At 35.7% G+C, this 14,486-nt stretch overlaps 1 protein-coding gene across 2 annotated transcripts in view; it reads left to right on the plus strand.

Moving 5' to 3' along the window:
• The first annotated feature begins 1,758 nt into the window (after positions 1–1,758).
• LOC131151039 (aldehyde dehydrogenase 22A1) overlaps positions 1,759–14,486 on the plus strand; it is a 41,348-nt gene continuing 28,620 nt past the window's right edge. For both annotated transcript variants that reach the window (XM_058102211.1, XM_058102212.1), the window contains exons 1-6: positions 1,759–2,066; positions 2,192–2,235; positions 2,712–2,807; positions 3,497–3,624; positions 3,893–4,015; positions 4,923–5,076. In XM_058102211.1, coding sequence (XP_057958194.1) covers positions 1,955–2,066; positions 2,192–2,235; positions 2,712–2,807; positions 3,497–3,624; positions 3,893–4,015; positions 4,923–5,076 — 657 coding nt within the window. In that variant the 5' untranslated portion in view covers positions 1,759–1,954. The remainder of the gene's footprint in view (positions 2,067–2,191; positions 2,236–2,711; positions 2,808–3,496; positions 3,625–3,892; positions 4,016–4,922; positions 5,077–14,486) is intronic.

Consider the following 14,486-nt stretch of genomic DNA (forward strand, 5'->3'; position numbering starts at 1 on the left):
GAAAAACGGTAAGAATTTCTCCCTACCTATATAAGGCTTATTATATGTGCATTAGGGCACTGAAATACATAGATTATACTTTGATTCACTCTTTGAAAAGTTGTTGTGCACAATCCTATGCCCTAAACTGATTTCCAATTCATTCTTCTAATTTTCTCATTCTTCAAATTAGAAAACCCTTGATTTATTGTTGAGCTTCATTACAAATTTACTGTTAAGAGTTTACAGTGATTTTATTGTTGTACAAAATCGCTCTACCGTGAGAGTAATCGCTTCTACGCAAAGTTTATATCGCTGTTTTACAAACTGATAATTCGGGGATAGAATCGTTGCCTAGCGAGGGGTCTCCACCTTCCAACGGCGAGAGGGAACTCCACCTATTAAACGGAGAGAGTAAGGAAAATCCTCACAACAAGTTGCTTAGGCCAAGGACGTAGGCTGGATGCCGAACCTTGTAAAAAATCCTTGTGTTCTTTTTCTTTCCCTAAATCTCTTTAATTTTTTGCACTTAAAAATTGTTTATTAACTGCTATGTATGTTTTAAATTGATTGGGAAATTTGTTGAATGCTGAGATTGAGTTGGGATTCCTTTGAATGATTAAATCGATATGTGAATGATTTGGATAATTTAATTTTCTTATTGAAAATAAGAGGATTGTTGAAATTCTGAATTAAATTTAATTGGCTGAGGTTATGTTATTTTAGTTAATTGATTGTTCAAGTATAAGAAGGATACTTGCTTGATTAATATTGTTGAATATTGTTTAAAATATATACTTGTTCACTGTTTAAATTCAGAATTGATATTTGAATCTACTGAAAATAAAATATAACTTGCGTTTCAAATTACATACATACTTAGAATTGTTTATTGGTATAGCCATTCGCTGATTAGTTGATTTGTGGTGATCGAGATTATGTAAAAGGTTTAAAATAAATCAAGCTTCCGCGTAATAAAATTTAAAATAACCAATTCACCCCCTCTCGGGACTACACCGTACTTTCAGAAGTCTCTTATAAGATTTCAAAAATGTCATGTACTTCCTTTGAAATTTTAAAAATGTTAAAAAATTTTCATGCGGTTTGCTAAAAAGATAAAAATATTTTCTCAAAAACCTTGTTTTTTGTAAAATAGAAGGAAACATTTGCGTCTTTTTGACAAATTTCAGGCAAAGTTATTGGAATTCTTGAACCTCATAAGAGGTTTTTAGAATTTTTAAAACTTTATGAAATGTCATTGCCTTTTTGTTAAAACTCATAGGAGGTTAGTGTCTTTTATTTATTATTTTTTATTAAATCTCAAGAAAAGTAGATATCTTTTATTCAAACTATGATACAAATTTGAAGCAAATGTCAAATTTATTCCTAAAAAATCACTTCAACTCATTAAAATCAAAGTCATTGGTTGAAAAAATTGAGAATAGAGCTGTTTAAGAAGTAAAATAGGATGGATATTGTTTCAATTTTACTGCTCATTGTAAATGTTATATTTATGATTTTTTTAATTTATTTTTTGTTGATGATGGCATTTTTAGTAATTTAGAGTGAGAACAAAGGCAATTTCATTTTTAGCGGCCAAATGATTGTGCAGCAATTCCTTCGGCAATGCGTCAGCGGACTCAGCGCTCATTAGTTGACGTCGGTCCGTGCCGTTCGTAATCCGAGTGTGGCGATTGATGGCTACTAGAAAATTTGGTACCGAAAATACCCCTAGTCTTTGGTTCTAATTTACATCCTCCCCTTAGAAAATGCCATCGGGGTTGGAGACTCTGGTCAGTGGTCTCTCTGTTCTCTAAAATAAACAACGGAAAACCACCTTCCCTCGCCAAAACATAGAATCAAAAGCAGAAAGCAACCCAAAGCGAACTCCACTAGTCCAGTGACTCCCAGGATGAGCTGCGATCCTTCGAAACCCTAGAGAAGCTTCTGCGTTGCTTTTTGCGCTGCGAATCTAATGGCGTTCTGGTGGCCTCTGCTCGTCCTCGGATTCGCTTTCGCGATATGCAGATTCCTGCTCATGCTGATTCCTCCCAATGTGCCTTCCATCGACGTTGATACTTCCGATAGTACTCCTCTCTCTCTCTCTCTCTCTCTCTCTCTCTCTCTCTCTCTCTCTCTCTCTCTCTCGTAATGTGCGTGTGTCATCGTCCTAATTTTGGTAATGGTTTTACTCTGTTTTGAATGATCGTAGTGGTGGATGATGGGAATCAGACCAAGGAGAACAGCTTCATCTATGTGAGTTTTTGAAAGCTGCTTGTTTTGATTTTGAATATACCTGATTGTACAATCTTATAACATTTCTGCTTTTTTGTTTTCTCCATCTACGTATTATTAATCTCTCGCTCATTATAGAGAAATAAGTAGATTTGAATTTTGACCTAAACAATGGAAAAGGCAGGACGAGCCTCACTTACATTTCTATTTATTTTGTGCGAAGAGAATTGAGAAGAAAATGAACGGATTTTTTAAAATTAAATTCTCGATTTCAATGGTAAATTATATTTCGAATGATTTTTCTAGCGCTGTGGACCGTAGTCTTCATTATTTTTTTTTTATATTATTATAATAAAGATAGTTGATGTAGTGTTATTCTGCTTAGTGTGTTGTCGCCATGATGTTTGCGCTCCAGTGCATGCATCCTTTGTGTGAGTGTGTGCTGAGTTATTGATTGATGATTAGTTGCTTACTTCTCACTGGGGGATTTGATTCAGATACCTTCAAGGGGAAGAACACCAGATAAAGTCCAATGCTACGAGCCTGCAACAATGAAATACATGGGATTTTTCCCAGCTTTGGAGCCTGTTGAGGTTGGTGATGCTGAGTCTGTTAGTTTCTATTTATTTTGCCAAGTTTTTTATGCCTTTAACAATCACTTCTGATTTTAATCAATTCTTGGCGGCTAAGATTTCTGTTACCATGCGTTGATTCTATACTGCTGGTTCAGCACCTGTCTAGTACATGAGTAGTCGCTTTGGCATTCTTATTTTGCCCATTTGTAATATTTTTGTATGATTTTGATCTATATATTCAGTCCATTAGCTTTTGGGATTGAATTGTTTGTTACCAAATTTCAGTGGCTATTCTCAGTCTCTTTTACAAAATCTTTTTAAATTTTAAGTGAGTGAGTGTTTTTATTCAGGTATCCTGTTGTTATTAATGTTATTAGTATTTTAGTTTACGTAATTTTTCATCTCTAATTTGTATGATTTTAGCTCTTTCTATTGAAGTTGTTAATTGCTGTTTTCAGAGTTATTCAAGTTCCATTTCTGACATTCAGTGATCACCATTAGTCATTGCTGCAGTGATAAAGTAGATGTAGTTGTTCATATAACATTGTGCATTTTCTTGCTTGGTTGATCTTAGCCCTTCTTGGAACCATTTTCTTGAAGTGTTGATGATAGCCAATATTCAATGATTATCTCATAATCCCTGTAATTCCCATGCATGGGTATTATGTGCACATTTTTTTTTTCATCTGACTTGATAAATATGTCAGGTTAAGGAGCGTGTGGAACAGGCAAGGAAGGCACAAAAAATATGGGCAAAGAGTAGCTTTAGGCAAAGGCGTCAATTTTTGCGGATACTTCTAAAGTATATTATTGAACATCAAGAGCTTATATGCGAGTATGGATTCTATTGTTTGCACTGCTGAAGGGACCAATTGTAATTGTTGATTTAGAACTGTAAAACATTTAGACATATTCTAACAACATAATTTGGTTGTAGAAGTATATGAGGCATTCTCTCTCTCTCTCTCTCTCCCCCCCCCCCCCTCCCCGCCCCGGAGAATATAATTGTTGTTTTATATTTGTGGATCATATTCGTTTTGTTTTATACATGCTTAAGAATTAGTTTGAGCCCTGATTTTCTTTTATTTTTCTTTCTTTCAAAGACTTTCTTCTCGTGATACTGGAAAAACAATGGTTGATGCCTCTTTGGGAGAAATAATGACAACTTGTGAAAAGATCACTTGGCTTCTTTCAGAGGGCGAGCGGTGGCTAAAGCCTGAGTATCGGTATCCTTCGCAATCTTTGTGCACTGGATTGTATTTTGCATGATCATCTGTGCGATTGATATACTCATATACCAGTATGCTTGCTTTTTCTGTTTGTATGGTGCTATTGCCCAAGTTGGGATGTGTTGAGACTTCCTCTTGTGAGTTTATGTTGAAAAGATTGAGTGGAGGATGTGTGCTTATATACATGGTTGGGGCCTAAGACCTAATAGGCTTGAGCTTTTGGGTCAAGTTGGTGCTCACCCATCTATATCAAGCCCATGCGAGGACTCCCCCGATGCTAATAGGATGATAATTGTATGGTAATGGGAGGGAGCAGCCCTCTTTCAACCTCCTTTGATCAAGGGATTAATCCTCGAATTCTGGTACAACTCTAAAAATGATGCTTCTATTGCAAGATAAGAGGTAGAATGGGATTTAGCCAAAAATTCCTCAGTCCAAAGTTACTTCCTGTTCTAAAGTTATGTTTTCTATTTTAAATGATCAACGTTTTTACAGCTGCATGTGCAGCAGACAATTGGTTGTACATGGAGTATTACTTGGGCGAGGATATTGGCCAACATGCTCATGCTCCAACTAAAGGAGTCCAAGCCTCCCATCTATAGAGAGTTAAAACACTCTTCCTATTGCTCTATCCACTGTGAGGGACAATGGACATGAAGGAAATAATTTAAGCCCGCTTGATTATACCAAAAGTGTTTCATCTTGATTGAGTAGTTATTTTTTGAAATTAATCAGCATTGGATATTCTTTAAAATTTTCAGATATAAATTACATTCTTACCATAACATGGCATGCTCATAGAGAGGACCCTATGTGCACATGAACATTTTTACAATCAACTAAGAAACATCAATGACTTGGACATCATTTATCTGCCAATTTCTTATTGAAATGTAATTGTCAGATCTTCTGGAAGGTCAATGCTTCACAAGACATCCAAAGTGGAATTTCATCCCCTTGGTGTGATTGGAGCCATTGTCTCATGGAACTATCCATTCCACAATATTTTTAATCCAATGCTTGCTGCAGTCTTTTCAGGAAATAGTGTTGTGATAAAGGTATTTAATATTTTGACCACATGTGCTTATTATTATTGTTCTTTCGCTAGTATACTCATTCCTATATTTTTTTGAATATAAGTAGAGCATAATATGTCTAATTTGCGAATTTCTAGTGAATTAATTCATTTGTATTATATGTTGACTATACCCATCCACATTGTCTGAACTTGAAGCATATGTTGTAAAATGAGATGCCTTTAGAACATTGCCTAGACATACCCTAAGGAACACGTTGTTGAGAAGAAGCATGCATTTTCTACTTTTCACTGCGTTATTGATTATAAGTGAAGTTTAAACTAAGAAATCATAAATATAAAGAAAAATAATATTGAATCCCATGTTTTGTACTTTTTTAGTATTTAATGGAACTTTTGTTATCTACAAAATAAAATATAGAATGTTCATGTTTAAAACAAGAACAAAAATGCATAGCATTAGAACACATTTTTTGTCTTGTATAAGAAACACACACACACACACACTAAAGAACTCAGAATTTGAAAATATGTAATGTTAATGAGAAGGAAAGTTTAGTTTATTTGAATGCTAGTTATTAACAAAAATACATACAAAATGTCAAATAAAAATTAAACCTAGAAGTAAATTTTTTTTTTTAAATTGCTAACTAAAATAAACCAACTTAAATTTGGGTTTCTAAGCTTCAATAAAGGAAAATAGGAAAAATGCAAAGAAAAACAAAAGAACTTAGAAACCCATTTTAGTTGTTTATAGCATGGTTTTAAATAATAGTAATGGTCCACGTAATAGTAATGGTCATGGTGTAACAGTTGCCACTGTCGTGACGTTACGTAATGGGTAATGGTCACTGCGTTTGTGAATTCATTTTTTGCATTAGCAAACTTCTTAAAAACATATAAATTCACATATTATGATCCTAGAATCCTTATACTAATGCTTTAAATGATTTTTAGGAAATTTTAATCAATTTAAATTAACATATACTACAAGTATTAGATATTGTGTTGGTTGCTCTAGTTGTTATTGGCGAGAAGAAGCATGCATTTGCTAATTTTTTCACTACTTTATTGACTATAAATGAAATTCGAACTAAGAAATCATAAATATAGAGAAATATAAAATGTAGAATGCCATCTTTTGCATCTTTTAGTCTTTGATGGAATTTTCGTTATCCAAAAAATAAGATATAGGATGTTCATATGTTAAACAAGAACAAAAATGCATACAATTTTAGTCTCCAAACTAGGTGTAAGAAAAAGAGAAAAAAAAAGTAAAATAAAATGAAATAACTTAGACTACTATCATATGAAATTAAGTGAGAGAAAAAGTTGGGCTTATTTTAATAGTAGTTATTGAAAAAATGCATACTCAACTATGAAGGAAAGTAAACTTGAAAATGATTTTTTTAATAAAAAAATCACCAACATACCAACTTAAGATTAAATTTTTAATCTTCAATTAAGGGAAAAGAAAGGGAAAAATGCTAAAGAAGGAGGCAAAAACTAGTTTTACCCATTCATAGCTAGTTTGGCACTGAATTGGCTAGTAGCAATCTGTAACGGCTCATAATGTTTCGTAGTGGGCATTATGGTATTGAAGTTGACCATAATACGGTTTTGAATTGGAGCACCCTCGAGATGTTGCCCCGTAATAGTCTTAGAAGCCACTGATATTGTTATGTAGTTTCCTTAATGGCTGTTACATAATGATTTTTAAAACTATGATTCATGGTCAAATAGTGTGACAACCTTTAATGGCACATAACAATCCATAATGACTGTTACATGGTTGTTAAATAGTGGTCACAAGTAGCATAGTGTAAATTTAATGTGTGTGGCTGATAGTAGGAGTAGCAAATTCGACATGAACGAAAACAGGTGTAATGGTTGTGAATTTTTTCAAGCATGCGCCACTTTGTATATGTTGATAGATTTGATTTTTTCTTAATAAGATTATTACTCTTTATTGGATCCTTTATTTCAACCTACTAACAAAATATAGTACAACACCAACAACTACCATGCCTTAAGTCCTAGTAGGTGGGATTAGCGACCTGAATCCTCTTCCTCCGTGCCACAAAATCTACGCCAAATCCTTATTGTCTCAGTTTGAGTTATTCTAGGTCTACCCCTGTCCCTTCAATTGCCACTAGCATTAACTAGATCACTCCTCATCATTGGTGCATTATTTAAACTATATTGTAAGTGCCTAAACCATCTTAATCACACGTTCGTACATTTTTGTAACATGCCAAATGGCTTGTTGGGCAACCTAGGTTAGTTATAGTGTTCTCATCGTTTGGGTTATGTAATGAACTTTAGTTAACTTGGATTTGATTGTGGAAATGTCATCAAATGGATTTCTAAATGTTGTGACATTGTGGTGGTCCTGGTGGATCCTACAACTTTTATGCTAGTGTTCTTGGGCTAAGATGTATGATCATTGGATCCATGGTTAGTTACTCGTATAATAACATGAATGCTTTGGTGACATTACTCTTGGTGGAACACCAGGTGAGCAATTTACTTGCCCCGATATCCTATTGAGGGAATGAGCTCCTTGAGGAGAGTACAAGTGTGGGCTCTTGACATCCTCGAGGAGTGTCCTACTATCCTGGGCTTTCATGTGAGATTGGAAGCCCCATAGACAACTCATTTCAGGATAAAGTCACACATCACTCTCAACTTGGAGGTTGCGTTGTTCGCCCATGTTGGCCCTTGGCTATACTCTTGAGTAGTGTCATCATTGACTCAAATAGTGTCATCATTGACTCAAATGGACTCTAGGGATGTTGATCCTTTATATTTCTTACTCAAGTAGTGTTTAGTGTCACTTCCCTCGGCACCATCTTTTGGGTAATAAGCTATAGATACTTTGACATGAGGATTGTGCTATAGGGATGGTAGTTGCCCTAAGAGTTGGTGGAATGTGAGTAACTTCCTTCTTGTTCAAATCATGGTTTCTTAATGACAACCTTAGTTGGGGCAAGGGCATTCAAGCCGTGAGACTTAACCACAGGGTTGGACATTAGAGTGTTCCATGGATGAGGATGAGTATAGTTGGACAAGACTTGTCGTCTATGCCGCATGGGTGTGACTCCGTTACACTTTAGGCAGATCAAGGCAAGGATGGTTCCTCATAGTCTGGGAATTCTACATGTCAGTGACACTATGCATAACTTATAGCCGATGTGTTCATTCACCTCAGCATTCTCATTTTGAAAAACTTTTATTTTTTTAATATGTTGTTTCCTAGTTGCCAGATAACATAGCTGCTCTTATAGTCTATCTTATAGAACTTTTCTTTTAATTTTTAGGGTATTCTACAATCACATTACACACTTGAAGCACTTTTCCATCTTATTTTATGCAGTTTTAACTCATTATGTCTTCAATCTCTCTTTCAACGTGCATAGTATATCCAAGTTATTAAAATCTATTAGTGCTTCTAATTTCTTGATGATCAAATTTATCTTTTCTTCAATATTCCTCCTAAAATGATTGTACTAACAATGTTTAGTAAGGATGATAAATTTAATATTTGTTTTTAAATACTCTTTATAAAAAATATATTTCTTTTCAATTTTGTGACCATTAATAGAAATGGATCATTTATTAAAAATACACTAATGGAACAAAATAGATTTGGCTTGTAATATGATATGCACTAGTAATCTATTAGGCATATAAAACATACTATAAATTTAAAAAGTTTAATTATTTTATTAGTTAAAGCATTAAAAATATAATAAATTTAGACCAACAAGCTATAATATATAAATTAGGCTATAAAATTACAACATTATAAGTTTATCATCATAAAACTTATCATTAATAATTTGAACAAAACAAAAACTAGAAAAGAAAAGAAAAGAAGACTAAAGTTGAGAAATATATATAAAAAAAAAAAGAAAAAGATTATGCTAAGTTACTAATATGACCAAAATAAAATAGCATTTGTTTAACATTGTTAGAAAACCACTTTATCTAAAAGCTTAAGCTTTTAGGTTGTGGGCCAACAGTGTATATCATGCCTCAACACTTCCCTGCTCATGCAACCCATTGCTCATGGAGAGATAAAACACACAACGAATAACCCCCATATTGGGAACACAGTAATTTTTTGACTTACATTAAATGCAGGCAATAAGACTACCTAGTACGTCAAGGCAACCATGGCTTTGATACCATGTTAGTATATGACTTTACCTAGAAGCTTAAGCTTTTAGGTTGTGGCCAACAATTTATATCAAAGCCTCAACAAACATAAAAACTATTAGTTAAGGCATCTTTTGTGAATACTACAAAAACATAAATAATTGCCATCTTGCTTATAATCTTCTCCTCCTCGACTTCCTCACAACATTGTTTCTCGATATGTCTGCAGCAAGCATTGATTCAAAATATTGCAGAATGGACGATTCCATGAGACAATAACCCCAATCACGCTAGTGGGGTGAAATTTCACTTTGGATGCCTTGTGAGGCATAGACCTGTCATAAGACCTGAGAATCATTCCTTCATAAGCAATTGGCAGATGAAGGATGTCTAAGTTATTGATATCTCTAAGTTGATTGTAAATAAATCTTAACATGCTTATATGCAAGGGCCTCTTTACATGAGGGCCTCTTGAAAAGGATTGTGAACATGGTTACAAAAGAAAATGGAAGGAAAAGTAGAAAATAATTTTTTTATTATTTTTATATATATAATGGTATTTGTCAACTCAGGAGTAGAGTCTAGGGGGGGGGGGGTGAATGGACTCTTTCGCGTATTTTGGGCTTTCTCTACAAAATAAAATTCTTGACAAGATACAAGCAATTATATCGCAATATATCAAATGTAAATTAGGCACAAGATACAAAATAAAGAGTATAGGGTTGAGAAGCTTAACACCGATGTTTTAATGTGATTTGGCACCAAGCCTACGTCCACGCCTTGAGACCAACTCAAGGATTCCACAATCCACTATCAAACTCCTTCACCGACTAGAAAGCCTTACAACACGGGAACAAATCCCTCAATGCTCACCAAGAGCCGCAAGGTTCACCAAGAAGTATTGCAATTCGGTCCACCAAGAACCTTCAACAACGGTTCACCAAGAACCTTCAATATGGGAACCAATGCCTTTACAACAAGAAGATGAATACAAAGAAATGCTCCTTGATTGAGTTGATATCAAACACAATACCCTCCTCACACTATTCTCTCAAGTAATGAATCAAACCAGATTGGAGAGCAAGAGAGAAATTGAGCACTTGATATGAAAAACTAAAATGCAAAGTGCTTAGGGTTGGTATTTGAGATGTTTTTCTATAAGAACTTGTTAAATCACCAAAACCATGTTTAATCAAGTCTATGGACTAGTATTTAAAGGCAAAGGGGCGAACTAGCCATTTTATGGCCATTGGGCATTTAATTTAAAAAGCCATATTGAAAACTAGCTGTTTTTTGCCCATTGGTGTTCTGTTTCTGTCCCAAACCGACAACGGTTTTTTGAAACCGTCGATTGTTTTTCCCTGAAGGTCTTCAACATGAAAGTTGTGAGATTTTTTCTTAACTTTCCATAGACACCAAGATCGCCCTTTTTTGGAGTTTTCTAGCAAAAGTTATGCACTAAATACTAAAGGGTGTTCAGGAAATTTGAGAGGTGCATAACTGAGGTTTTAAATCTAATCAGGACCAAGTTTGTAAAAGATTATAACACTAATCTGATTTAAAACTTGTCCTTATGAAGTTTCATTTGAACATAAGATATCTTGCGTATGAAAACGCATTTGAAAGCTTATTTTGATATCTTATATGCTAGTATGCCCTTTATAAAAATATACTTGACTTTCTTGAGTCTTTAGGACATAAAACTCATTTTGACACAACCGGGACCAAGCATTTGTTTGCAATGCTAAGATGTTGAAAACTTGTCCCTTATGAAAACATATTTGAGTATATGATATTTTTGTCAAACTATTTGTTTATCTTTGAAAACCATGAGTATTGAGTTTGTGACTTAGTGAAATCCTATATACTCTTGTGTCCTAGTATGCATATGCATTTTGCTTAACTCTTGCTCAGAAATCATGCATGAAACAAAACCGCAAGAGTTACAATGATTCCTACCTCAAACACTCCCCATTACATATAATTCTACATTGAGCGTCCTTTGGATGTGTTTGGGTTCTTCCGAGTAAGTGTCCTTTTGATCTTTCCTACTTGACGCCTACTCGGTCCAATCTTTGCCTTTGATCCAGTACTTCATGTATTTGTTACTTGTACTTGTACTTAACATGATCTGCAAAGATAGGAATTCACTAGGAACAACAAATAGGTTAATATCATCAAAACACAATAAATATGATAATGAAGCCACCAAGGCTAACAATCTTCCCCTTTTTGATGATGTCTAACCTATTAGGATTTTACTTAATCTTTACATTTGAGTTTGTACTTACCATGGCTTAATATGCATAAGTTCACCAAAAACCACTAATGGATTGTTATCATCAAAACATAACAATAAAGAACATGTAGCCACCAAGGCTAACAGTATTGTAATGGATGCAGCAGTCCTATAACATAGCGGCTGTTACATAGTGGTTCGGGTCCTTAGTGGCTGCACCTGCTTGCATCACTATAGTGGTGTGTAACAGTGCTAGAACACTAAAAATCTGTTATGTAACGATGTTTGGTGCTGTTATGTAACTGGCAAGCTGCTATTTAAAATCATGAAGGAAGAAGTGGTGGGTCATAATGCTGGTGATGTTGAAGGTACTGGTGGTTGAAGTGTTGACCATGGTTGCATTTATCTACTAGTGGGTGGAAGTGTTCTCAACTTTGGGAATAGAATGGCAATGAGGTTGCCCTACTTTTTGCTTTATCAAGCAACATCCTTTCAAATCTTTGATATTTTTGTACAGATTTTTATTTATTTATTTTTTGAAAGGAAGGTGAGATTAGAAAGACATCCTGTTTGTTTATTTTCCCTCTTATTTTTTTATAACACTATAAGAACCAAATGATTTTTTTTTTAAATAAAAAATTGCTAATTTGTTTTGGTAGAGCAAAGATCTCTTTGGGAACCTAAGCAAAACATATCAACCAACCGCACTCCTTTAATCATCAACAAGCTAAGTGTCATAGACGTGGAGTTCTCAATGGCTAAAAGGATTCACCCTTGCCATAATCCTCCTAAAGCATCAAGGAATCACGCTCATGCAGTGGCAAGACTACACTAAGTCCAGCCTAATTGTACTCGTTCTTATCCAAGGAAACACTCAAATGTCTAACCCAGTGATCAAGTCTCGCAGCTGAACAACTTTTAAATAAACTAAGGTCATCTCTAAGGACCCGGACACTAATGGTAAGGGAAATAACTCATATTTCACTAGTAGTGAGGGTAACTCTCATTCCCTCAGTATAATTGGGATTTTAGATGATACAACCCAATAGTATAGCCAACAGCTAAGAAGGACGCACACCCAAACCTCCGGACTAGAGAGACCCGCATGATCCCATTCCCAAATGGATCGTCCATGGGGCTCTCAATCCCACATGAAAGCCTAGGACACCCCTCGAGGATATCAAGCGCTTGCCCTTGAGTGCTCATTAGGGTTGCTCACTTAGTGCCCATCAGGATATAGGGCAAGGTAGGATGCTCACCTTGTGTACCCCAAAAGTCATTCTTTGAAATATTCTTGTTTGCATACTAGTAACCACTGGGGATCTAATGATCATACATCTTAGATTTGAAAGCACCACAATCAGAAGTATCGGGACCAACCACAATGTGATAGTGACATGCCAAAACCATCTCCGTGACAACCGTATAGCCGCATCTAGGTTAACTGTCCATACCTACAAGTCAATAATCAAATACCAAAACCCTGTGTTAGGATTGTAGAATTTTTAAGACCCTAACATTTTCACAAGGTCTATCAATGTCCTTGTTGATAAACATACACGAACCAAGTTTTAGTAATACTTTCTAAATCCCCACACTGGAGGCTTCAACCAGTCACAAACCGAAACTCTATAGAGTCGCCACCCTTGTCTCAGATCCCACGATAGACTTGACCCCATTCCGATCCAAAGTCGCTCGTGGCACACACATTTCTAAACACAAGGTCTTAAACCAAAGCTTAAAGTCAAACTCAAATGCAGCTTCCTCCGAACCACACTCAGATCTTCGATCCTACCCAAGACGTCTCATGTCCAAGGTCACAAGTCAACGCATGCTAATTGCCAACCAACATACCAACAATTTTGAAGATTAACATATACAAAACTCAAACTCTCAATCCTTGATATGGATCTATATTTACAACCTTGTCTCTCAAGACCAAACTCTTACTAGAGTTCCAAAGAGTGTTCGCCCATTGATTCATGTAGGCAAACCACTTCCCAAAAGCCAAACTCAATCTGATACCAGGTGAGACTCATCTCAATTCAACCCAAGACGCAACCAACCCAAGATCTCGTTTGATCAAAGGTTCTATCATAACCCAATCTGATCCTCTATATTGAAACCATCTTTTGATGATCAATACAATCCCAAAGGTTCCATCCAAGAATAGGTCCCATCTCGAAGGTTCTCCCAGTCCGACCATCAGAAAACTTGGTACTTAACCAACCGAGTAAACATCAAAGTTCAAAACCAACAAACTGCTTCCAAAGTGAGTCTCCACCTAGGATTCTTACAAGACACAACTCTAAGGATGTATCCACACCCTAGAGTCTCTTTACAAACCAACTGATCTCAAAACCATGGGGTTACTTTGTCCAGCAAGCCAACCAAACTCGAAGCAGGCAAACCGTTCCAAAGGCGAGTCCCTACCCAAGGAGTCTCTCGAACACAACTCTAAGGATGAATCCCCACCAAAGGAAATTCCCAAAACACGAATAATCAATCTCAACAAGGGTACACAACCCCATTCCTCATGAGATAACTATCACAACCTTGAATACCACCATTCTAAAGTTAACCATCCAACTCAAATCCAACCATGGGATCAATACGAGGACTTCCTCGAGTCCTCAAGTCTCAAGCTTAGGTCATAACTCAAGTGACAAACTTCAATATCAAAACCAATCTTCCAAGTCCTCAAACATCCAAATCTCAAAACCCAAATCAAAGCTCAACGATTCACAATCTCTTGTCCTCTGATAAAGACCATCTTAATCATAGTTCGTCATGGTTACCAACCTTACCATTCTGATATCTTTGCCCAAAACCAATCTCAACCATAGTCCGTTGTGGTTACTGTTCTATCTTTGCCCTTTGGCTCGGACTCAAACATTCATCTGAAAGGCGGTCCTATGGCTCAATCGTGCTGCATAAACCTACAGAACAACAACAAACATGAAAGACCCTCTAGCTACCACGACACATGTCCGCTGGTGACATGGCTTAAATGCCCTCTAGCAAAACTTATT

The sequence above is a fragment of the Malania oleifera genome, chromosome 3, assembly GCF_029873635.1.
Source record: "Malania oleifera isolate guangnan ecotype guangnan chromosome 3, ASM2987363v1, whole genome shotgun sequence".
In the NCBI taxonomy this organism is placed as follows: Eukaryota; Viridiplantae; Streptophyta; class Magnoliopsida; order Santalales; family Ximeniaceae; genus Malania; species Malania oleifera.